General features: G+C 45.5%; 1 protein-coding gene across 6 annotated transcripts; it reads right to left on the bottom strand.

Annotated features, from left to right (window-relative positions):
* LOC147906274 (uncharacterized) lies at positions 1 to 26,221 on the bottom strand. 6 transcript variants are annotated; one of them, XR_015542015.1, is made up of 3 exons: positions 25,904 to 26,221; positions 618 to 832; positions 1 to 429 (listed from the first exon to the last, which is right to left on the bottom strand). XR_015542015.1 is itself a non-coding variant. In XM_087383979.1 (3 exons), exons 1-3 carry the CDS (start codon positions 26,076 to 26,078, stop codon positions 422 to 424), a joined length of 237 nt encoding a protein of 78 aa, XP_087240105.1. In that variant the 5' UTR covers positions 26,079 to 26,221; the 3' UTR covers positions 1 to 421. The 6 variants fall into 6 exon arrangements, 3 of the variants coding, with proteins under 3 accessions (XP_087240105.1, XP_087240095.1, XP_087240083.1); XR_015542017.1 differs by having other exon boundaries at positions 618 to 823; XR_015542019.1 differs by lacking the exon at positions 25,904 to 26,221 and adding an exon at positions 25,593 to 25,897 and having other exon boundaries at positions 618 to 823.
* Positions 26,222 to 26,445: the final 224 nt, after the last annotated feature.

Genomic DNA, 26,445 nt, shown 5'->3' with positions numbered 1-26,445 from the left:
CATTAAATTACATAGACGTTAGTTCCTACCAAGCGTTATGCTCATAACCAATAGTAAGTCGGACTTCAAAACAAGCATTGATAAAATTTCATATAGGGTCGGCTTAAGTAGACGGTGGGGGGAGCAAGCTTGAGCTTGGGTTGTGTGCCAACTAGTCACTTTGCATGTGTTAGGGGGCCTATCATCTGGTTTAGTGCCCTGATGTGAAACAAAAGAGGAGACGGTGTATTGATGGTTCTATTGCATGTGGATAAATGGTGGTTTGATTGCCGAGGGAGAGGTGGTGTGTGAGGTTGTAGCATGTAGCTTGACCACCTGTAGATTTGCTTGAGTGACAGTCTCTCTTGTTTACAGCATACAAAGCATGTATCCTCTTAGCCTCCATCCCCTCAGTTTGTGTCATTTCTTCTGCTAAAATAGTCTATCCACCTACATTAAACAAGGCAATGCTCAATAGTTTCTTACTCTCTTCACCTTATGCTAATAGGACTCTACTTCTATTCAGTTTCATCGTTCTATCGAAGTGATATTCCAAGTTAATAATTATAAGCATCGAGTCTCTACCAGTTTCAAAAAACACTTTGCATACAATCCAAAAGGGGTCTAGGATGTAGTACCATTGCTTACATAGAAGGCCAAAATGATGAACCTCACTCATTACACCATTGATACTAGGGATCAAAAGCTTCAGGAGGCGGTGGCACAAGATTGACTCCACGAAAATCCAAAAGCTGCACTAAAATGAGGTATGCAACCCCAAGGAGAACTGCAATAGCACCTGTAATGATAGCTGTTGTTTGGCCTTTCTTGACAGCTTCCTTCTCTGCAATATCTAAGACAATCATAACAAATAAGTCTCTCTCTCTCACTCTCTCTCTCTCTCTCTCTCTCCCCACACACACCCCCACATCAACACCACACACATGCAGATAAAGGTAATATCAATATTTATATAATTATGTATATGCACAAATATGTGTGCATGAGTCTGCATATACAAAGGCAAATATCACGTCAATATGGAATCCTATTTAGAACATATAGACAAGTATGTATATTACGAATGTCAATAGATTAAAAAATTGCTCCCCCTCTTTTTTGTGTTGTAATTCATCTCCGTTAGTTTAGCCAATGTCTATTTGAGCCATTTTCACAGTTGTTCAGATGTCTGGTTATCCTATTCGGAAGTGGCATAGAAAGTGGCATAGAAGCACACAATCTTCATGCTGTTGGTGTTGGAATTAAAGAGTCTACTAAACCGTAACTCTAAGCACCAGTATGTAGGTCTACTGAACAGTAACTCTGGAATGTTTTCAAGCTCTCATGATCTCTCACAAAAGACAGGTGCACACCCACACTGAAACCTCACTGAGAAAATGCAGCAGGAAAGAGAGAACACGAACTCAGACTTTATTCATCCACAAGCGTGGGAAAACCATCTCAGAGAAGTGCTAAATGCATCCAGCAAAGGTGCTGGGTAAAACTGCAATCAAGTATGATTGCACTGCTGAGATCTATAGAGAGCTATGTGCTGTAACACTCCTTGAGTCAGAGGTGCCTTTTTGAGGGCTTCAGTTGCTGATACATTGTGCAAAAGACCTCCCCTTTACACAGGGGAGGAGAGGGCTAGAGCCCTCCCCAAACTTGTCTGCAAACAGGCCGACCCACTACTGCTGACCCCGACTGGGGCTGATGTCGACCCCAACCAACCTGGTTTCTGCCTCTGACTTGCACCTGCTGCTGTCCTACTTCCAGGCTTATAAACGGGCCTTGGCAGTGCTCTCCTGACTGCTACCATGCTACAACGCAGCCCTGATATGCTGTCCCACAGCCTTGCTGCATTATCATGCAATCTTGCTTCTCATTACAGTCCGGACGCATCTGCAGACAGTCGCAGACATGGCGCACCAGCATGCTCTCCAGTTCCATATAAGAATACCCAGGTCCACTAACCCCTTGTCCTCCTCACATGGGAGCTTACAGTTGGGTTAGCGACCATTCCTCTAACAGTTGGTCATAAATAAGTCATCCAGGTCAGGGATTCCCCACAGTAGTCAATTAGGTTTTGAGAGTAAAAAGCTAGACCGTGCAAGGCAATTACTCAAAATATGATAAGGAGATATATGTTGTAGCTTGTTTATGCTTTGATATTATTTATAAGTTTGAAAACATATTTAATTACACAAGCAATAAATTGACCTATAATCAACCATAATTTAAAGGAAGAAAATCTCAATAAAAGTTGAGGTATTGAAAAGAGAAATTTCGATATATATAATGGAAACCAGTTCAAGAAATGGAATCAATAAATTAAGATGATGCTCCTTATTCTTAAATATCGAAAGCAATTTCACGAAATAGTTCAATAAATCGAGAACACTCAAGAATTGCAGTGAAATAATTTCTTTGTAAACCCTTTGGTAGGGCTAATATCTTGAATTCTTTTAAGGGTTCCAAAGACCTTAGGGGCACTAAACCTTAGCTTTTCCCATAGTCAAAATAAATTTTGCAGACTGTGAGCGATGATGCAGAGGTGCAGATTCTGTCAATGCGCGAGCCAGACTCCAGAGTAAGAGACTGTAACCAGTATTCTGGCGCAGAGAATTTATTAGCCATGGAGGAATGAAGAACCAGCTGCTACGCACGGGCTGGCTGTAGCGGACTTGAGTCCTTTGTAAGAGTCGAGGGGCAGAAGCTGTTGGCAGAGAGTACATGAATCCAGACTCCGGAGTCAGGGAGATCTGCCAGCGTGCAGGCCGAGCTGCAGAGATTTGGGGAGTGGCATGCGGAACGGGATCGACTCCCAGCGATGGCTGCTCCGACCCCAGAGTCGGGGAGCGCACGGCAGCCAATGAATTGGTGGCGCATAGAAGGCGCTGCGCACGTGACAGCTGCAGACAGTACAGCAGCTAAGGGAGACAGTGGACTGCACGAGTCGCGACGGGAGGAGGGCTCTACACTGTGCAAACAGACTGTAGGGATGCCCGTGGCCCAAGCAGAAAATTAAAGGGGCAGCTGATCACTGATGAAGCTGCCTGGCGCATGGGCCAAGAACCAAGGAAAGTGCCAGATGGCAGAGATTCACTACAGGCTACGTGCGAACAGAGACAGTGACCCGTGGGAATCTGAAGACTCGCGGGGCATGTTTCGCCGGAAATTTTGCGGCCTGTCACGGTCGTTGGCAATTCTTTTGAGCTGCTTTTTTTTAAAGACTCTCTTGATTCTCCTTTCAATTTGACATCTCTTCTTCTACCGCAAGTACCACTCTTTGTCACGAGAGATTTTGCCTCAATTTCTTTTCCTCCTCCGCAAGACCGTGACCAAAGTTCTGATACCACTTAAACCAAAAGGAGACTCTTACACACAAATTCACCACTTAATTTCATTGGAGAAGAATAAGCACAATCACACCATGATAGCGACAAGAAGACTAGGTACAATCTCCCCCCCCTAGATGAGTGGCTCACGTTTCCTCATCTAGAGTATTTATAACATTTCTAAAAGCACAACGAGCCAAAATTATTCCTCTCTTCCAAAATAAGGGATTTGCTTTACATAGCCTCTTTGGGCCCAAATTTGATTTATGTCCTCTCCAAAATATATTACTCAAACTTTGCAATATTTAAGAAATACAAAATTGGCCCATATTTCGTAAAAGCACAACGAGCCAAAATTATCCCTGTCTTCCAAAATAAGGGATTTGCTTTACATGGGCCCAAAATTGATTTATGTACTCTCCAAAATATATTACTCAAACTTTACAATATTTAAGAAATACAAAATTGGCCCATGGCCATAAAAGATGCGCCCTGCAACACCTCGATCGGTATCCTCGCACTAACTCCAATCCTCGCTATGAGTTCCATCAGCTGTACTCAAGCCTCCAATTACATTAGTTATTAACAATCGATTGAACAAATCACCGAATCAACCAATCCTAACATAACCGCTCTCAAAGTACAATAATCAAGCACAACACCAATAACACTAGCAACATCAATATTAACATGAAATCACCCACAATACCGACCATCTAGCAACACAGGCTAGTTAGGCGTCCCAAACTAACCACACAAAGCATCCACTAGGACCTCCGCCGTGTCCAATGCGCTCCTATGGAATACTTTGCCATAGTCACACTTGACAAACAAAATAATATCCAAAGCAAGATATATCAGAAATATAATTTTCGTAACAACCCACGCTTAGCCCGAGGTTAACAGTGGTTAAGTCTAGTAATAGTTTAGCTGTGAGAGACTAACTAGAGGACGTGCAAACTTTGTAGAAGTTCCTAGGGACAAAGTCTAGGTGCACCACTAGGTCCTAGGGACAAGGCAAAGGCACTAGAGAGGAGTCTAAAAGTTGGGCCCAAGGACAACCACCGTTGTTCTTGGTCATGAAGGGCCAAGTGTCATGCATGCAGGTGCATGCCCTTCTCCCACCTACCATCTCTCTCCCCTCACCCTCTTGGAGCATTGCAAGCCTAGCAAAAGCACTCTGCGCTGATTTTGACTTTTTTTGCTAGCTCTTGTTGCTGTTTTGCTGCTTCTCTGATCTTCCTATAAAACTTGCTCTCGCACTTTGAGGCGGTCCAACTGTTGACACGCATCTCGAGGCAGTATGCGACTGCTGGCATAAATTTTGAGATAGTGTACAGAGCATTTAATGCAGTCCGTATAGCCGAACGGATCTGTACGAATCTGAGACGCAATCTCCGAGGCTATTCTACGGACTCCTTCGCACGCTTCTCGTCAGACACGGATTCCAAGGTGTTTTGTGGCTAGTTAGAAGTGAGGTTCAAGACCCGGACCCAAGGTTGAGGCTTTGGATCAGATCTGCAAGCCTGTATTTCTCTTCAATCCTTACCTGTCTTCCTTCTGTCTTCTTTTTGTTCTTTCTCTCCTTCCTGAGACTAGAAGCCACTTGCGTCCTACTGGAAGCCTGGTTAGGGAATAGACGCGAGGACTGAGCTCGTCTCTCTTCCACGGATAATGGGTATTTCATTAGTGTCTTCTTCTCTTTTGCTGTTTCTCATTCTAAAGTTAGCTGCAGTGCTTTTCTTGTGTCTGGAGTCTTTTCTTGTCCCCACACGCATAAGTAAGCACTCAGAAGCAAAGGATGTGCCTAGGGAAAGAACAGAGAGACAGTGTGTTGCATGTGAAAGCCTTGAGACTGCTTGGGTACAACGGCTCTCCCAAAAACATCAACATGAGGTTGGGATGTGCCAAATGGCAGCAATGAAGATGGACCTATATCCTCTGCACATAACTCAAGGATATCACCCCTTGGAAGGGTCGGTGGTGGAAGTCTCTGGCTGAAATTTCCCATGGGTGAGATCATAGTGGGCTGCTCACTAATACGCTTCCCAAAGATGGAAGGATTTGGCTGATTGTGTAGTAAATACTCTACCGCCTGCCCACCCTGCATCTTGTGTGGGGACACGACAGAATCCACATGCATGAGTGTAACTTCGTGCTCTACAGACAAGGATGTAGCATCATCGTGTCGTATGAGATCACCCTTCTCAGAAAGAAGCTGATTGCCTTTGTCCTATACGACACCCAACTTGTGTTGTAGCAAGTTTGCCTCACCCCTAACTGTAGCTCTACCTTGGTCTCCTTCCATCGCACTTCCATGTGCATCTTTTCCATCATCTGGCAAATCTGCATTATCAAGCTGCTGTGCACCCATGTACTGTTGGAAACAGTAGCTGTTTAGACCAATATGGTTGTGCAAGGGTTGCTTGCCATCATACACCTTCTCAAAAGTGTCATAACAGGCAATTCCCTTCTGCTGTCCATTGCCATAACAGCCATCTTCTTTGTGCTGTCCATTGTCTTCATAATTTGGGCTGTCATTTCGAGGTTGTACCATGTACTTGCAGCTTTTGTCATTCCTACTAGTCATGAACGTATGCCATCTGGTAGTATCCCAGAAATCTGCATGCTTGGCCTGGTTTCCATTCCTACCATTAAGTTCAGTCCCATTCCTACTAGTCATGGACGTATGCCATCTGGTAGTATCCCAGAAATCTGCATGCTTGGCTTGGTTTCCATTCCTACCATTAAGTTCAGTCCCAGATGAATGCATCTCTATTGTGTGCTTCATAAACATGTCATTTAAGTTGAGCAACTCAAGTTTTGAAAGTGCCAATACATGGCAGCAATATTTATGACATGCTGCCCTTGCATTTACAGCACTCATGCGAAATGCCTTCATTCCCATTATGGCTGCTAAGTATAGGAGGCAAAACTCCCAGGTATACTCATTTACTGAGCAATAGTGAAGGGCATTATTCATGTGGCTATCTTTCCCGCTGTACTGCACCCTGGATGTGTGGTAATGCAGCTTCAGGGATTAAACTGTCATGCATACCTTGCTCTTGCTGCACAATCTGCTTCTTAGTAGATTTGCATTGGCATCCTTTGTTATCATCACCGTGGTCTTCAATATTTTCTTCCTTAATGGAGACCATACAACGCTGGATACTCACCTCCTCATCAAAAACTTTGTCCTCAAAGTTTGCATGCCTAGACATGTCAAGTGCAAGTGCATCCACATCCTTACCTTGCTGGTCAACATCTGCATCTTGATTTCTATCACAGATTTGCTCAACATTGCTTTTCTCATCATCTGTCTTTACTGTTAGAAGGTCACTGCCCCACCTGTGAGCCCCCAATTTGAGGGGACAAGGGGGCAGGAGACCATAGGGGGTAGGGAAGATGAAAAGGGAAGAAGACGGACCTGTCTGGCAGCCCGCGCAGCAGCAAGAAGATGGCGCGCTGTTCGAGACGCCCCTGGACCTGCGCACGGGCAGACTTGGCAGCTGCAACAGCAGCCCATAAGCCCTGCTTATGGGCCCTTTATATAGGGCAGACCTGAGCCGGCCTGACCAGTCAGGTTGGTTGGTGGGCTGGCAGGTCGGTTTCTAGGGCAAGGAGCCGACTCCCTGGTCGGCCGAATCAAGGGGGCCTAGCCCCTCCTATAAACAGCCCCCCCTTCCCCCCTCATTCCTCATCACCTGCACTTACAGCCTTGCACATAGGCAAGCGCACAGGGAGAGGAAAAGACTCAGCATCTTTTGGACAGCACTCGGGCTGTTTGTACACGCTCTCTCTTGAGCTTTTGTTGCCCACGATTGTGGGGGAATATATCTGAGTTTTGGCCTATCTCTCTTTCAGTTTTCTGAGTGTTGTATGAGCTAGAGAGGAAGAGAGGTGTGAGTGATTTTATCCTCTATTTCCAACATGGTATCAAAGCTAGGTTCACAGCTCTAGATCGGAGTACCTCTGCTAGAAGGTGACTCCAATCGACACTCAGGTTTAGGTGCGTGGTCAAGTTCTCCGCTGTATATACAATTTACTGTTCTTTATTACAGCAAGGATGGAGGACAAAGATTCTACTATTGCCTCTTCAGCCCATTCTCTTCCTTCCTCCTCCTCCAGATTCCTCTCATTTACAATCCCGAACTTCGAAGAGTCAGGGAAGCTAGACGGGTAGCTAGCCATCTTGTGGCCCAGAAGTTGTGGAAGCTGACGACGGGGGTGGAGGCAAAACCAGAAGACTTGTTGGGTAACAAGGGGAAGATTCTCATTCCAGTGGATGGTGAAGAACTTGAGAATTGGGAAGAGAGAGATGCCCACTCCCTAGCATTAATCATAGGGACCACGGCGGACTCTGTTCTTCCGCACATCCAGGTAGCCGAGACGTCTGTAGAGGCGTGGGCTATCCTGAAGGATTCGTATGAAACAGACAATACATCTCGGATTCTGATGCTTCAACACCAACTGTACAACCTGGACATGAATGAAGGTGACAATGTTCATGACTACCTGACAAAAGTCAAGATGGTGAGGGACTAGCTCGCGGCAGTTCATCAAAAGGTACAATCAAGTCAACTGGCAATGTTGACCTTACACAAGCTACCCAGAAGCTTTAAGAGTTTCATGACTACGGTCACTGCAAAGGACCAAGCCTCTCACCTTCGAGGAGCTTGGCCCTTTATTATTGCAGGAAGAGGCTCGAGAAAAGCTATTTTCGCAATCGGATGAGAAGGCTCTCATGGCGAGGGACAAGCCCGGCAAGGGTAAGTTCAAAGACTCCAAAAACAAGAACAAGACCGAGGATACAAAGAAAAAGAGGCAGATGAAGTGCTTCTACTGTGAGAAGCTTGGTCATTCCGCTAAAGAGTGCCACAAGAAGAAGGCGGACCTCAAGAAGGAGTCCAAGTCCAAGGAGGAGCCAAAGACTGAATCAACAAATGTCACGACCGGTGCTCTTTTCATCATCACTGAGTACTGCTCCGCGTATGCAATCAGTGAGGGAGAGGAAGGTTGGTATGTGGACAGTGGAGCTTCAAAGCACATGTCCAACAAGAAGGAATGGTTCAAAACCATAGAAGGTACGCATCCCGATTCTAAGGTCACCGGTCATGCTCTGTGAAGGATGTCGCTAGTATTCCGTTCATTACGACTATTGGAAACGAGGAGCTGATTTCCGGTGTACTGTACGTACCGAATTTGTGCAAGAACCTATTGTCTGTCTGTCAGATGGACAAGCACAATATAACGGTATTATTCGACAACAGCAAGGTCATTGTCACATCCAAGGCAAATGGACAGGTGGTGGCTCAAGGTGTCGAGGAGCATGGGCTATATATCGGCTCAACGCTCTGGTGGTGCACGGGGACCATAGAAGATCCAGATTATGGCACGAGCGGTTTGGTCATGTCAACTATGCCACTCTCTCCAAGATGCAAAAGACAAAGATGGTGGATGGACTTCCACCGATTGCAGGCAATGATCATGTCTGCAGGGCTTGCGTGGAAGGCAAGCAACACAGGGACAAGTTCCCACAAGAGGCTTCATCACGGACCAAGAATCCGCTCGAGTTGGTTCATGCCGACATCTGCGGCCCAATGTCGACAAATTCATTCACAGGTTCGCGGTATTCTCTCTTACTTGTTGATGATTTCAATAGCATGACATGGGTATTGTAGGCCATCTCCTGGTGGTTCTAGTGATGCCCTATAGGCCATGGTATGTGCCTTGTAGGCATAAATATAGGCACTTGTAGTGTTAGTGCCTTTTAGGCCACATAGGACACTTAGTCCTATGTGACACCTAGGACACTTAGTCCTAGGTCTAGGTACAAGTACTTTGTACTCTTTCTTTTCTACTATCCTAGTTTGACGTGACGGCTAATCCATCGACTCTTTTGCAACCTGCACTCTCTTTTCAAACGATCCTACAGTGGTATCAGAGCTAGGCTTGACTCGTCTTCCTGCCCCTGGACTCCCTGCTATACTTGTCCGTACTGGGTTTTGTACCTGCGTCGTACAGATCCGTACATGCCATCGTACTTACGTAGTACAACTTTCGTATCTGCACCACCGTACGTTGGACTCCGTACACAGTACTTGTTACGTACGTACGCCGTACTTGTTCGTCCTGTACCAGAGCCACCATACCTGCGCTACCGTACAAATCAATACTTGCATCGCCGTACTGTCCGTACTGACCGTCGTACATACTCCGTACAATTCCGTACTTCAACCATCGTACAGATTCGAATCTGCATTTCGTATAGCCATACATTTTTGAATCTACATCGTCGTACACCATACAGCCGTACAACGTACAGCAGAGTACCTGCATCCGTACAGCGTATCTGTATCCATACAGTCAGGTACCTTGTTCCTTACACTGCACGTACTTGTTCCGTACACTACAGTCCGTACTTGCTCAACACGTTGTACCTACAGTCCGTACTTGCTCAGCACGTTGTACCTACAGTCTGTATAGCTTGTACTTTACAGTACATTATCAAAATTTGAGACTTTTGAGGATTTTTGTTATCCTTATCTTCCTTCTACTGTTTGAAATCATTTCAAAACATTTCAACAGATTGGAAAGCCTACATTTTTTAGGTCCATACCTTGGGACAGGTGCACTTTTGCAGTCATTTTGTGGGCAGCAAGTCCTTATTCTGCAGTTGCAAGCCTTGAGGCTGTTTTTTTTTTTGGATTTTCTCTACAATTTCTCTTTTGATTGCAATACATTGGGACAGATTGGAGAACATTGAGTCACATCTGCAGGACATTGAGTCAGATTTTCAGACATTGAGTCTTTTTTGCAAGACATTGAGTCAGATTTGCATACATTGGGTCACATTTGCAAAATTTCAGCAAAATTTGGGGCTTTTCTGCATTTGCCCTCTTTTTGGCCTATTTGCCCTCATTAAATTTGGGGCTTTTGCCAGATTTGCTGTTTTTGCAGTGAACATTGCCTGCCACAGTCACATTTGGGTCAAATCTGCATTTGCCCTTTGATTTGGGTTGGAAATTTGCAGATATTTGCTGTCATTTTTTGGATGGACAGCCAGCTTTTGCAGTGATAGCCTTGAGGCTTTTGGGTTTTCAGGTCTCTTTCAGGGTATCACATTTGCTATGGCTGGGAACAATCAAGATCTGTTTGGCGTTCTTCATGAAGATGATAAGTTGGATGGCACCAACTCTCTGATGTGGTCTTATCTCATAAAACATATTCTTGTTGCAAAGCATTTGTGGAATATTGTTTCTGGGGTTGATCTGAGGCCAACCAATGCTAAGTGGTTGCCTCTACTGCTGGTCCCTCTGCAGGGGGTACTACTCCTGATGCCTCATCTTCTAGCACTCCTGCTACTACTCTTCCAACTCAGGAACAGACAAGATGGGATGCAAGAGATGCAAATGCACATTCGTGTATTGCTTTATCATGCAAGAGAACCATTATTCCACACATCCGGTCTTGCAGGACAGCAAAGGATGCTTGGGATAAATTGGCTTCTCTCTATCAGATTCGCAACGAGGCACGTGTTGCATATTTGAGAAGGCAATTACAGGAAGTCAGCATGAATGAAGGTGACTCTATGGATGCATACCTGACAAAGGTCAAGGACCTCAATGGAACAACTTGCCAACATTGATGAGGTGGTGCCAAATTCACAGCTTGTCAGTACCACATTGAATGGACTGCCAGATACATATCAAGGGTTTGCTACAACCCTTCGATTAGTGGCCATGGGTAATCCAGACCACTATTCTTTTGATCAGCTAGTTACTTTGCTTTTGCAGGAAGAGCAAAGTAGAGCTAATAGACAAGCCATTATTCCTAATCATGCATTTGCTTCACAGCAGACAAGGCTTCCAAGCCTATGGGCAAGCCAAAATCTGCGCATAGCAGCTGCAATTCCTCCCATGCATCTAAAAATACAGCAGATAAGTCAAAGAAGAAAAGATGCAACTATTGTCACAAGCCTGGACATGACATTTCAGAATGCAGGAAGCGCATTGCTTCGGAGAAAAAGAAAGCAGGATTGACAGGTAATGCCTCTCATGCTATTGAATCCCATGAGCCAGAACATGCTTCACATGCACATGCTCTTCAGGATGATTGGGCGTGGGCTGTCCATTGCTCATTTGATCCCTCCAAAGCTGATGCATTCTTTATTGCTAATGATGCTCAGTCCTGGTACTTTCATAGTGGTGCTTCCAAGCATGTCACATCTTGCAGACAGTTGTTTCATTCTTTAGCTGATGCACCTCGAGGGGGGACTGTCACATGTGCTAATAATGCTTCATATGCTGTAAAAGGAATTAGAGATGTGCAGCTCACATCCATTTCAAGCCATCCTATCACTCTGACAAATGTTCTTTTTGTGCCTGGAATTGAAGTCAACTTGATTTCAATTTCAGCAATTGCCACTTCAAGTTTCAGAGTGATTTTTGATGGCTACAGATGCCTAGTTTATGATCTTCGTCATGACAATGCCATAGTTCTCACTGGCACTTTGCAAAAGGGGCTTTATCACCTTGATCATCACTCAGCTGCACTTTCTATTGAAGCATTTGCAATTTCAGATTCACAGCTTGCTGAAACTCATCTTTGGCATGAGAGAATGGGTCATCTCAATTATAGAGCTCTTGCAAAGCGACATTCACAGCAGATGGCAAATGATGTACCTCAAACTCACATAGTTTCCAAACATGTGTGTGAGGGTTGTCTTTTGGGTAAGATGCATCGATTTCCTTTTCAAAAGAATTGTCCAAAACTCTCACAAAGGAAATTACAGCTAGTGCACAGTGATGTCTGTGGCCCAATGAGGACAAATGCCATTGGAGGGTACAAATATTTCATGACTCTCATTGAAGATTTCACAAGATATTGATAAGTATATCCTTTAAAAGCCAAATCTGAAGTTTTCTTATGCTTTCAGAGGTGGCTGAATATGGTTGAGAATGAATCAAGATGCAAGCTTGTCACCCTCAACACAGATAGGGGGGGAGAGTATATGTCTAAGGAGTTTGATGCATTTCTGTCTTCACGGGGCATTATTCACTCATGCACTACTCCTTATACTCCTCAGCAGAATCCTATTTCTGAAAGGAAAAACAAGTCCACAATGGAGATGGCCAGATGCATGCTTAAGGCCAAGTCTTTGCCCAATAAATTTTGGCTTGATGCAGTGATGTGTGCCAACTATGTGCCTACACGGGCATTGAAGACTATTACACCTTATGAAGCATGGAAAGGCAGGAAACCTTCACTTTCACACGAGAGTTTTTGGGTCTCTTGCATATGTTCATGTACCATCTCAACTGAGACATAAGCTTGATGACAAGGCAATCAAATGCATATTTATTGGTTACAACCAGGAGAGCAGAGGGCATCGGTTATATCAACCAAATACTGGGAAGATTATTGTTAGTAGAGATATAATCTTTGCTGAACATTCAGCTTCTCCTCTTATGGACTGCAAAGCTAAGCCAGATGTTGACATGTTTGATGCCTTTGAATCTTGGTTACCTCTGCCATCCTCAAAAGAGGACTTTGACCAGCAACATGAGCCTCCTGCAGGCCCTCCACCAAGCAATAATCAGCCACAACCCCACGCTGATTTGCAGGTTTCTCTTCCAGCACAAAATGATCCCACTATTCATGATGCAGTCATTGAAGAAAGAGCTGTCAATAGACAGCAAAGGCAAGTTCCCAGATGGCTTCTTGATACATTGAGGGACAGCAAACAAGATCAGCCTTTTGCTGCCCTTACAAGATCAGGGAATAGACAGATGCATGGTCACTTTCTTGAATTTGCACTCCTTGCTACAGCTTGCAATGAAGAGCCCTTGTGCCATAAAGATGCTTTTGACAACAAAGAGTGGATGAATGCAATGAGAGCTGAGTTACATTCCATTGCTAAAAATGACACATGGGAATTAGTAGATCTCCCTCCCAGCAAGCAAAAAGGAAATCTGATGGCAGCATAGATCCATACAAAGCCCGTCTTGTTGCAAAAGGGTATGCCCAACAACAAGGCATTGACTTTGAGGAGACATTTGCTCCCACATCCAGGATTACTATCACTAGATGTGTCATTGCCATTGCAGCCCATCATCATTGGCAAGTGCACCAACTTGACATCAAGACTCCTTTTCTTCATGGGGATCTGCAAGAAGAAGTATATGTCACACAACCTCCTGGCTTTGAGGTTGTTAATTCTGAAAATAAGGTATGCCGGCTTAGAAAAGCCCTTTATGGTTTGAAGCAGGCACCCAGGGCATGGTATGCCAAAATTCATGCACACTTACTATCCCTTGGTTTTCAGAATAGTCCCACAGAACCCACTCTTTATGTCCGTGGGAGTGGATCTGATTTTTTAGTGCTGATTTTATACGTGGATGATATGCTCATCACGGGCCCAAATACTCAGCAAATTGGAGCTTTCAAGGCTGATTTGCAGCAGATTTTTGACATGCCAGACATGGGACAGCTCCATTATTATTTGGGCATTCAGTTTGCTCATGTTGAGGGGGGTATCATGATGTCTCAGTCCAAGTATATTGGACAGCTCCTTGATCGTTTTCAGTTTGAGGATTGCAAGCCAATCTCTACTCCAGTAGACGCTGGCTTCAAATTCTCAGCTCATGATGGGAGGCCACCATGTGATATCACTCTTTAGCAGCATGCTGTTGGATGCCTTATTTATTTATGTCACACCAGACCTGACTTGCAGTATGCAGTATCTCAGCTCAGCAGATTCATGCACATGCCCAGTTCATAGCATTGGCAGGCAGTGAAGAGAGTCTTCCGATATCTCAGAGACACTCAGGATTTAGCCCTCTTCTATGGTGATCAGGATTCACTTACCATGCATGCTTACACGGATAGTGACTGGGCAGGATGTTCCGACACCAGAGTGTCACATACTGGCAATTGTTTTTTGCTTGGCAATTCGTGTATCTCTTGGCTCAACAAGAAGTAACCAACAGTTGCCACATCTAGCTGTGAGGCTGAGTACAGGGCAGCTTTCACCGCTACAGTAGAGTGTGTTTGGCTTCGACAGTTACTTACAGATCTTGGTATTCGCCAGACATCCTCCACTATTGTCTACACTAACAACCAGAGTGCTTTGGCCATTGCATGTAACCCAGTGTTTCATGCGCGTACCAAGCATATTGAAGTTCATTATCATTATGTTCGGGAGTGGTTGTCAGCAGGAGACATAGAGTTGTCCTATCTTCCCACAAAGGACAACATAGCAAATATGTCTACAAAGGCACTTCCTCGTCCCAAGTTCGAAGTCTTTCGACAGGCTTTACACTTGGTTCCCTTTGTTACATGATCTGACATCCCTTGTACATTCATAGGTGGCATAAATATAGGCACTTGTAGTGTTAGTGCCTTTTAGGCCACACAGGACACTTAGTCCTATGTGACACCTAGGACACTTAGTCCTAGGTCTAGGTACAAGTACTTTGTACTCTTTCTTTTCTACTATCCTAGTTTGACGTGACGGCTAATCCATCGACTCTTTTGCAACCTGCACTCTCTCTTTTCAAACGATCCTACAGGTATTTTTCTTGGCCAAGAAATCTCAGGCTTTCGTGAAATTCAAAGTCTGAAAGGCCCAGGTAGAGAAGGAGAGCGGGGAGGTAATCAAAGCCTTCCGCACCGACAGAGGGGGGGAGTTCACTTCAACCGAGTTCAATGGAATCTGCAAGAAGCAAGGGATCAAGAGACAACTCACGACAGCTCGCACATCTCAGCAGAATGGAGTTGCTGGGAGGAAAACAGGACCGTCATAGAGACAGGGTTGACCATGTTGCAAGGGAGGAATCTCTCAAAAGCCTACTGGGGTGAAGCCGTGAACACTACCGTTCACATCCTCAATAAAACCAAGACCAAGGATGTTGATGACAAGATTCCATACGAAGCTTATTATGGTAAGAAGCCCATCATTTCTCATCTGAGGGTTTTTAGTTCTAAAGCATTTGTGCATGTACACAAAGATGAGCGAACAACGCTGGATCCCCATAGCCAGAGCTGTATCTTTGTGGGATATAGTGAAGAGTCCAAGGCCTACCACCTATTCGACCCAGACAAGAAGAAGATCCTTATCAGCAACGATGTGATCTTTGAAGAGACCGAGCAATAGCCTGTGCCGAGGAGGTTCCAGAACTTCCAACATTACCCCCACCCAAAGTCACCATCCGCGAGGTGGAGCCAACTGAAGATCAAGAGGAGAAGGAGGAGGAGCGTGCCATTCCAGAGCCAGCTCCCAAGTCAACTTCATCCAAAGTACCTCCATCTGAGAAGAAGCTACCTCAATGGTATTTAAAGACATTAGGAGACTCACGGGTCACGGACATACCCGAGAGCAATTCCGAAGCGCGGCGGTCTTAAAGAAACATGAAGACTCCCTTCGTGAACTTCACTTTGGTAGCTCAACTTGCTGAGCTCCGTTCCTTCCAGAAAGCGAAGGATATACCACAATGGCAGGAAGCCATGAAGGCTGAGATGGAAGCCATTTTGAAAAATGACACTTGGGATTTAGTACCCAAACCAACGAAACGGAAGGTCATCAAGACTAAATGGGTCTACAAGCTTAAGTTCAAGTCAGATGGAAGCTTGGACAAACACAAAGCAAGATTGGTGGTAAAAGGCTACGCACAGTCTGAAGGACTTGACTTCAACGAGACCTTTGCCCCCACAGCTAGGATAGTGACTATTCGGACAGTCATTGCCTTGGCTGCTCATCACAGTTGGCCTATTTTTTAATGGACGTCAAGTCTGCATTTTTGAATGGTAACCTGGAGGAGGAGGTATATGAGGATTTCAGAGTCCAAGATCCCCATCAAAAGTCTGCAAACTTAAGGCGGCCTTATACGGGCTGAAACAGACCCCTAGAGCTTGGTACCAACGGATAGATGTGTTCTTCCAGAAGATCGGGCTTCAGTGGAGTTCATTAGAGGCAAATATGTATCTCGACACGGAGGGGGATTTGCGGCTGGTATTGATTCTATATGTGGATGACCTCATCATTAATGGGGATCATACGAAGAAGATTGCTCAGGTCAAGAGACTTCTTATGGAGGAGTTCGAGATAACTCACTTAGGCATACGTCACTACTTCCTTGGGATTGAGGTGAAACAGGGAAAGAGCAATATCTTTATTTCACAGGAGAAGTATTGCAAGGAACTGCTCAAACGCTTTGAGATGGAAAATTGCAAAGCTATAAGCCCTACTTATGGGCCCTTTATATAGGGCAGACCTGAGCCGGCCTGACCAGCCAGCAAAGGCCGACCAGTCAAGTCGGTTGGTGGGCTGGCAGGTCGGTTTCTAGGGCAGGGACCCGACTCCCTAGTCGGCCAAATCAAGGGGGCCTAGCCCCTCCTATAAATAGCTCCCCCTTCCCCCCTCATTCCTCATCACCTGCACTTACAGCCTTGCACACAGGCAAGCGCACAGGGAGAGGAAGAGGCTCAGCATCTTTTAAACAGCACTCGAGCTGTTTGTACACGCTCTCTCTAGAGCTTTTGTTGCCCACGATTGTGGGGACTATATCTGAGTTTTGGCCTATCTCTCTTTCAGTTTTCTGAGTGTTGTATGAGCTAGAGAGGAAGTGAGGTGTGAGTGATTCTATCCTCTATTTCCAACATTTTCAACCATTTGGCCTGCTTCATTGTCACTATTATCTAGGCTTCTGCCATCACCATGCATACATGTATTCCTTCCATTGGTATGCTGAACTGCTAAGGCATCGTCTGGAGCAATGTATCGGTCCTGCAAACTGATACAACAGCCCCCTTGCTGTCCATATTTGTTACCATCATGTGGGCTGCTCTTTTTATTTAAGCTGGTATCCCCAAAAAATCCATTTGTATTTGCAGCTGTAATCGCCTTGAAATAATCAGATTTGTGTCCTGCATACAAAGGCATGTTCACCAACTTTGAAGCATGATTTGGCTGTGTACTAGTGGGAGGCATAGGATGGCTTGGCTGCATTGGCTGCGTTACCCACATTTGCACCTGTGCATTCTCCTCAGATGTTGGGTGGCTATTTTATTAGCCTGCTTAGCCTGTGTCATCACCCCTCTAGTAATCATGGCTCTAAAAACAGGTGGCTGCTCTATGGCATTTGTATCTCCACATTTAGCATGGAATGACATCTTTGTCGGTTCTAACAGCTGAATGTGTAATGTACAGCCACCGTCATATATATCCCGACCTTACAAGCTATTTCGTGCTTGCAATGCACTAGCCTGTGAGGCATAGTGTAGTTCAGCATGTAGACCACTTGAAATCTGATGCATGGCAATCTTCTCAATAAGCCCAAAAGGGGAAAATACTTGATGTAACATATCCAATGTAATAGGGTACAAGAGGTTGTAGATGGTAATCGAAAGAGTTCCCTTGGGCTGAAATCCTGCTATGCGTGCAACGTCTGCCATAAAACATCGGCGTGGTGTAGAGGATGCATTCTGGCTGTCTGATTGGACCCCATGCTGGGGTATAGGCTGCTTGCCTTTGTCCGGTAATGCATGTGCGACAACTGGCCAATCTGCTCAGACTGCTGACTAATCATTTGCTGTCCCAACTGTAAAGATGTATCCTGCTAGAGCATGGAGGAGAATGCTGCAAGGAATTGAGCCTGAACAACCCGAGATGTAGGAGAGAGGGCCTGAGTGGTAGTAGGACCATTTGTTAGTGGATGCACCCACTGTGGAAGGCAAGTGCTCATGCCGAGCAGCCTCATCACTATCATCAAGTGACTCAAGAGGGGGACGTTGTGTTGCCATGGTGAACTGCCACAGGAGAGAGGAAGCTTGAATGTATGGCTTTCCCTGCAAAGAAATTCGAAAACTGATATAGTGTGTAGAACCACGAAAATGTCAATGGAGAAGCTCGAGAGAAAGGTCGATGAAGAAGCTGCAAAATGTGGCCCAAATAAGCCCCAACGGGGCTAGGAAAGGCCCCGAAATTGCCGTGAGAAAGAGGCTGGAAAAAGTTTTTTTTCTTTTTTTTTCTTTTGGGGGGAGGGGGTGTTCCTAAGACATGGAGCTGCTCCTGTTGCTTGAGATCTTGATTCTCTCCACCAACATTGGCTGCCTTGACTTGGAGAAGGAGAAGGAGATTACCTTCACGATCTTCATCGACTTGCTGGCTGGCATTTGCAGCTCAGTTCTCCGCAGGTAGCCCGCAGCAAATGCCTTCATGGCCGCCTAGCTACAGCCACTTCTGCCAGGAAAGCACCCGTTTTCTGAGCGGCATCCATATCTTGCGACAGAAATGGAATTTCAACCTGCAATCTGAAGCAAAGTTGTAGAGCATCTTGCGAACTACATTTTTCAATTTTACATCACTTCATTTTGACATCTTGGTGAAAAGTTATGGCCTCTACAAGAAAGTGACGAATTTCATTCCTGCACGAATTTTATGTCTGTAACTGTGGGCTGCTACTGTACAACTTCATGTATTATGAGAACGTGGTTTAGCCTTGCAAAAGGACATTATTATATGCTGAATGCTCCCGCACAGTGACTCTTCTCGGAGAACTCTATCTTTCTCTTGTACTTAGAACATCATTGTTTCCATCTCCAACAACTCGGTGATAATGGACAAATTCAACGGGGAAGGTTTTCCCACCTGGCAAACCAAGATGAAGCTCCTTCTCATGAAGGAAGGTGTATGGGAAGTAATCGATGACAAAGATGCTGATGAAATCGAACACAAGGAATGGAAGAAACTGAACACTCGGGCCATTTCTCTCATTGGGCTTTCCTTGGCGGACTCCTTGATTCATCATGTGGACATCAACTCCACCGCAAAGAACATTTGGAAGAGTTTGGAGACTCTATTTGGTAACTACATTACAAACTCCAAAGTTTTTCTAAAGTTGCAATTTTACAAGTTGGAAATGAAGGATCATGATGAGTTTCGTGATCATTTATCTAAATTGCAATCTCTTGTACAACAATTGTCAAGTTTAAAATGTCCTCCTGACGATGAGGATAAGATGGCAGTACTTATGAATAGTATGGAAGGAGTCTCTCGCTTTGAGAACACTCTTGAAGTACTTAGGTTGGCTACTACCACATTTGATGATATGGTACCTCCCCTCCTTGAAAAGAATCGCCGCAACAAGAATTCAACTCCTCATTATTCAAGCACTGACGAGCCCCACAACAAATGGAGAGCCAGCAAGAACATCACATGCAGGTACTGTAAGCGCAAAGGGCATCTTGAAGCACACTGCTTCAAAAAGAAGGATCGAGAGCAAGAGCAACATCATGCTAATCTTGCAGCTGATGAACCACTAGACGAGCTTCCTCAAGATCAGGCCCTCTCGGCCTATGTTGTGGATGACAAAGATTTTGCATTCTAAGTATGTGTGACATGAGTCAATAACAGGTCCTCTGCCTTGAGAAGTTCCTCTAAAATGATGCATGGATATTATGTGTCAATAAGGATCCTCTGCCCTGCGTAGTTCCCCAAAAAATGATTGTATTTGGTTTCTATTACTCTGGCTTATGCTTGTCTCCTACCTGATCAAGCCCTCTCGGCCTATGTTGTGGATGACAAAGATTTTGCATTCCAAGTATGTGTGACATGAGTCAATAAAAGGTCATCTACCTTGAAAAGTCCCTCTAAAATTATGTATGGATTTTATGTGTCAATAAGGATCCTCTGCCCTGCGTAGTTCCCCAAAAAATGATTGTATTTGGTTTCTATTACTTTGGCTTATGTTTGTCTCCTACCCTTGTAAAAGTAAGGGGATGACGAGTGATGGTCTATACTTACCGGTCGCAAGCGCATTGAAGTAGGTGTTCCACCCTTGTCGGTCGCAAACTCAATGGAGTATTGCGGTAAAGGGGGGATCGGTCTACTCTTTGAAGTATTACGGTGGAAGGAAGATCGGTCTAGTCTTTACGTATTGGGTCTCACACACTTCGCTTTGAGGGGGATGTTGAAACCTGGGTCAAAGAGTGTGTTTTTATTGAGTACTAGAGTAGTACTAGACTACTTTATATCCTAGAGTGCCACGTGTCACTATGGGACTTATCCCATATACATTTAACACTTAGAGTGTGTGTGTGCCTATTCTATAAAGGCATTGTACTTTCTCATGTCAAATCTATCAACTCACTTGGAGCTCTCTTGGTCATGTAAGTTCTATTGGTTATTGCATCCTTTCATTTCTTTTTCTTTCATTTCAGTTATGCTTTCCATTTAGTTCTTTGCCTTTCCATTTTCTTTTCCGTTCCTCCATGCCATGTCTCTTCAGTTTGCCCATCTCATGTGCTTCTCTGACAACTTTCTCTAAGTGAGAGAGTACTGCAGCGATTGGTGATCAGTTTGCACATAAAAATCAGCACCTAATAAATAGTGCTTCCACACAGTAAGAGCATGTATTACAGCTACCAATTCTTGTTCATACACATTCATGTTGTGTTCAGCATCTCAGAGCAGCCTGCTCTCATATGCAACCACTCTCTCTCCCCCCGCTCTGTTCGTTTTGTCCGTCTCCCGCCCTCTCCCCCTCCCGTAGCCTCTCCGCCACCCCCTCCCGTAGCCTCTCCGCCCCCCTCTCCCGTAGCCTCTCCGCCCTCCCTCTCGTAGTCTCTCCGCCTCCCCTCCCGTAGCCTCTCTGCCCCCCTCTCGTAGCCTCTCCGCCCGCCCCCCTCCCGTAGCCTCTCCGCCCCCGCCTCTCGTAGCCTCTCCGCACCCTCCCTCCCGTAGCCTCTCCGCCCCCCCTCTCGTATTCTCTCAGTTCCCCCCCTCCCGTAGCCTCTCCACTCGTAGCCTCTCTGCTAAACCCCTCCCGCTCCCGTCCGTACCTGCTCCCGCTCCCGTCCGTACCTGTAGCTGCTCCCGTACCCATACGCTCGTACCTCTTGCTCCCGTTCCGCTTCTGCTCCCTGCTCCCTGCTCCTGAATTAGGAACCCCTAGCTAGGCTGAACCCCCAGCCCAACTAGGGGGTTAGCTCAGCCAGGGGGTAACAGGAGATATGGCTAGCAAAGCATGGCCCAGCCTATCTTCCTCCTCTTCAAAAACCCCTTCCACTCCAGCAGCCTCTAGTAACAAAGCCAGATACTCCACAGTAGCAGCCAGGACGCCTTCCCCGTATGCACATATATATGAACGAGGTGGTCTTTTTGATCGACCAATTCTTGGATATCATGAACAAATTTACTTCCTACAAGATCAAGTGAGAGAGCTGAGGATACACTAACGGATGCCATAGAAGAATTCAAGCCTTGGAAGGACCTAGTAAGAAGGAAGTCAATGACGAGGTTATAAAGTCATGCAATGCTTCCCCCCCACCCCCCAACTAGTCTCTGCAGTCAAGAATCTAGTTCATACTGAAATGCAGACAGCCAAGCAAGAAGTGACTGTGGAGTTTGATGCAAAGGTCAACAAAGCTGATACAGATGGATGGTATAAAGAAGATGAATCTTTTAGTGATACCTTAGCACATGCCCAAACAGCCATGCCTACTGTTGACTGGACAGCAGATGCCGATGACAATCCTGACAACCCAGATGATGACGGTGAAGCTCGAGTAGTTCAGATCAGTCAACATAATGGCCTTGCTGCTCTGGCTCTAATTTACAAACTGTATTAGCAATGTAGAGAAAAGTCTAGAAGATCTCATCCTTGGTCTCTCTTATCTTCTCAATAACCCAAAGTCTAGAAGATCTCATCATTGGTCTCTCTTCTTCACCCCAATCTTCCACTACCCAAAGTCTAGAAGATCTCATCATTGGTCTCTCTTATCTTCTCAATAACCCAATCTTCCACTACCTCCACATCTGTATCCTCGACATAATTACATGCAAGGAAGAAATTCAAGCAGTCACAGATTGTTTCTTTATAATTTCTTTGTGAGGCTCTTATTGTTCTCTCAGCATCCGCATCAGATTGCCCATGACGAGAGCTGTGATAACGAAGGTTACTTAAGAAGTCTAAGGAATCTTGTCGTGCTTTTATAATATGTCTGGAAAGTCTTTCACTCTCTGCTATCTTGAGAGTCTCCTCCCTCTCTACGCGCCTCTATGCATCAAATTCCTCTCTCATCCATGTCAATGGAGAGCCTTATCGAATTCTGACCTCTCTTTGTGCTGCTTGGTCAACAATCCATTTTTTGAGACTATTAATTCTGGACTCCACGTCTTCGACGATGCCAAGGACATCCATGGGTGGGGAGATGATAAAGAAAGAGAGATGGACTAGGATGGAAGAAAGAAGAGAGTGTTTGTGGAAGGACTAGGATGGAAGAATACAAGTTAATGAGAAGCACTAGGATGGAAGAAAGAAGAGAGTGTTTGTGGAAGGACTAAGATAGAAGAATACAAGTTACTGACTCTGAGTCTACATCATAACCAAGTCTTATAAGCTCCATATTTAAGGCAATGGGTGGCTGTACCAAGGAAAATCAGCAGATACTTTCTCTACCCAAGCTGCCCAGAAACTCCTCTGGATGATTTGATGAGGGTCCCGGCAACTGAACCACTGTAACCGGCCTTTGACTAACAAAGGGCAGTATATCTTACTCTACTTCCTCACAACACCAAAATACAACCATCATATTCCATTGCCATTGCCAAATACAATACTGAGAGCATACAATACCACAACATAGCATCACTAAATCACAAAAACCAAGGGAGGCTAGAATGCCCCTACTCAATAAGCATACACAATGACACCTGTTGGCCCTAACACTTAACGACCCTTGCGGTATTTATTTATTCACTAGTTAGTTCCATTACAAGGGGCTCCCTTCCTGAACTCACCCACAGGTGCAACCCAGTACAATGCCAACCAATGGCTGTGCAAGTGACCAACACCCAGTGCTATCCTCTTGGTTCCCTTCAGTAGCCAAGCATATCACAAGCGGAATGACCCAACATCATACCATCCACACAAATCAAGGCCGTCACTGAGTCCAAGGCTTGCCACTGCTCCCCCAGAGGAGAGTAACACAACCAGTGCCCCACTCCTCTTCCGGGCCAATGGCAGGGCAACCAACCTTCCAAAGCTCAGCAAGAGTAGCAGATGCACACACCAGGAGAAGAAGACAAGAGTACGGCAAGCAAATGGAGCCTATTTCAGCTCAAAACAGCCCCAAAAAATGGTCGACCAGCAGTTAGCACACTGGGGCAAGAGGAGGCTGTCCCTGACTGCCTTCCAGCACCAGAGAGAGTCACAAGGAAAGTCGTCCACCAATCAGCAACCAAACCACCATGAAGTCATCCACCAGACTTCCACCAAACTGAGGATTTCAGCCCATAGCCATCTTCGATTTCAGTGTGCACAGCACTAGACAAGAGCCAGGAGATAGACGACCAGGAATATGGCCTCAGACAATGAAAAGGAAGCATTCTGTCGCGAAGAATGTCGAGAAAAGCATCAAAAAGAGCCCAGAATGGAGACGCCCAGGCCCAGGGAGCATGCCAGCAGCAGGGCACACCAGCAGGAGAAGATTTGTCGCAAAGAAATCATCAAAAACGTCTTCAGCCAGCAAAGGGAGAGCTCCACAAATCCGCACGCCACTCCAAAAAGACTCTCTGGTAGGGATGAAGACCCAAAACAGCAAGCAGGATAGGATGGGGTAGGGCTCCAGGACCTTCCAGGTGCTTCCAGATGAGACACACAGGCGCCACAAGTCAAGCATACAGCCCAAGCATGCACACACTCAGGACACATGGCAAATTGGACGTGGGAATTTAATGGCTCTAGGGGGTCACTTTTTAAGACATGACCCTAGTGAATAGTGGGTCATTTTTCAAAACATGACCCAGGTGAATGGAACCAAGCTAATAGCACTAGGAATCACACTTGTTGCACATTTAATCATAAGTACCCTTTGAACATTAATTAATGCCCCTAGCCAGACACCCATAGGCCAAATTCAGTGGCGGTTAGTTTAATCACTTCACCATCACATCCCCATGACATGGGACATGGGCAGTGACAACATCTCAGAGTCAGCCTGAAGCTCTAATACCATGTCATAGTGCAGCGGAATATACAAACAGACATAGAAAGCTCATATGCCAATAGAGGGACAGCAAACTACGACTAGAGAGAGAATAGACTTGAAACCAAGGTAGAACTGCACCTCGTAGAGCTCACGGGTAGGCTGTAGACTGCACCTCCACAATGTACAAGGCCAGGGCCAAATGGCCCTATATATAGTGGCAGGAGGCTGCTGATGTGGCCGACCAGGTCTGCTGACCTGGCTGACCAACCAACCTGGTCTGGTCATTTAGCCAGAGCTGCTCTAGTCGGTTAAACCAACGCTGGTCAGGTCAGTTGACCCAACCCTGATCAGGGTCCCATACCAGCCCATAACTGGCCCCAAACTGTGACCACTAACCAGGCCTATACCAAACCAGGCCTTGTGAGTCAGCCTCTAACCCTGGCAATGTGTCCTGGCTAGAGTTCCACAGAAATACATTGAGAAAGGATGAAAATGATATAGCTCTCTCTGGGGTTGGGCACACCCACATAGAAGCCCTCTCTCCCCAACTGGCAGCCAAGAGATGACTACCTGTTAAACACTTCAGCCCCTTTTGCTGTGAGCCTTCACCATCTCTCCTTGCAGATATCTTGGCCCTCTCTACCTCTTCAAAGTACAGCCATTAACATGCTCAGTCATTGCAGAAGATATTACAGCCAGTTAGTGCCTTACCCACCACTATGCTCAGTCATTTCAGCCGCTATTACAGCTATTTAATGCCTTTGCAGCAGCTATTAGAACCAGCTGCTGATCATGGTCAATTAAAACTCTATCAACTGCTCATTTTCAGCCAGCAGCTAATCAGTTATCATAAGCTCCATCTACTGCTCAGTTTGCATCCCGCTGCTAATAAGGTAATCAGTTATCATAAGCTCCATCTACTGCTCAGTTTGCATCCCGCTGCTAATAAGGTATCAATCTCAATTAAAGCTTCATCGACTGCTCAGTTGCATCCAGCTGCTGATCAGTTGTCATGCTCAGTTAAAGCTCCATTTACTTCTCAGTTGCGGCCAGCTGCTGATCAATTATCATCTTCTTGTCATGCTCAATTAAAGCTCCATTTAATTCTCAGTTGCGGCCAGCTGCTGATCAATTATCATCTTCTATTGTTGACATGGAGCTTTGGCCGCATCGATCGTCGGCTGATGAGGTGGCATGTCTCGATTGCCAGGTTCGCACTATCACACTGACATCCATTCCTCGTGTCATCTGCTTGGTAAATTTCGGGAGGAAACAGAATCATACCTTGAACCTTTTTATCCGGCGTTGCTGAGACTGAATTTTCCTTTCTACGAAAGCTTCAGCGCTACTTTTCTCTTCGGAAGTTGCGAGCAGTCTTAATGAACGCTTCCCCGTGAGCCTTTCAAATATAAAGACGCAGAACCTGGGGTTATGGCAGTACAAGGCGAGGTGAATACGATAATTGATCGAGTATATATAATACCACATTGAATCCGGATTTTCGATTTCCTCCCTATAAATCATTGATGGGTTCGTGACAACAAAGAAGGAGCAAAACGATGAGACAGGCAACAACAGTGCTTCGATTTACGTACCTGGAGTGAGAATAGAGGACAGAGAAGGTGCAAAATTGGTAGCTGGAGCTTGGCAAGGAGCTGATGCTAGCAGTCTATCAACGTGCAAGCTGCAGACTCTAGGTGCTGGCGACCAAGACATGAAGGGAAGAGCAACATGTGTCATGGGCAACAGCAAGAGGCATTGCTTAGCCATAGCCTCGGATGAGGAAGGGACGAGAGAGACACCGAGCTGATACGCAGAGAAACCAGTGGGAGGGGAGGGAAAGACCAGCGAGAGGAGAGGCAAAGAGAGCAGCAGGACCCGAGTGGAGGAGAGAAGACGGGGTTTAGGAGAGGTTTAGGAGGACGGAGAGGAGAAAGTTGTCCTTGCGATTGTCGCATGTATAGGTAGAATTTCCTACATAACACGCATGCTTTGTTTTGTATATCATATTTGTGGAACTTTTACATAACAACAAATGCTTTCTGGAAATGCATATGTAGCGAAGTGAAAGATATAATAGCATCAAAAAGTACTAACATAAGAGAGGGAAAGAACATGCTCTTCAACAACCCTCGAG

The sequence above is a fragment of the Dipteris shenzhenensis genome, chromosome 1 (assembly GCF_047967505.1).
Source record: "Dipteris shenzhenensis isolate YYH24624 ecotype China chromosome 1, Dip_SZ_1.0, whole genome shotgun sequence".
Taxonomy (NCBI): Eukaryota; Viridiplantae; Streptophyta; class Polypodiopsida; order Gleicheniales; family Dipteridaceae; genus Dipteris; species Dipteris shenzhenensis.
The sequence above is the reverse complement of the archived record's forward strand: the minus strand, read 5'-3'. Positions and strand labels throughout refer to the sequence as shown.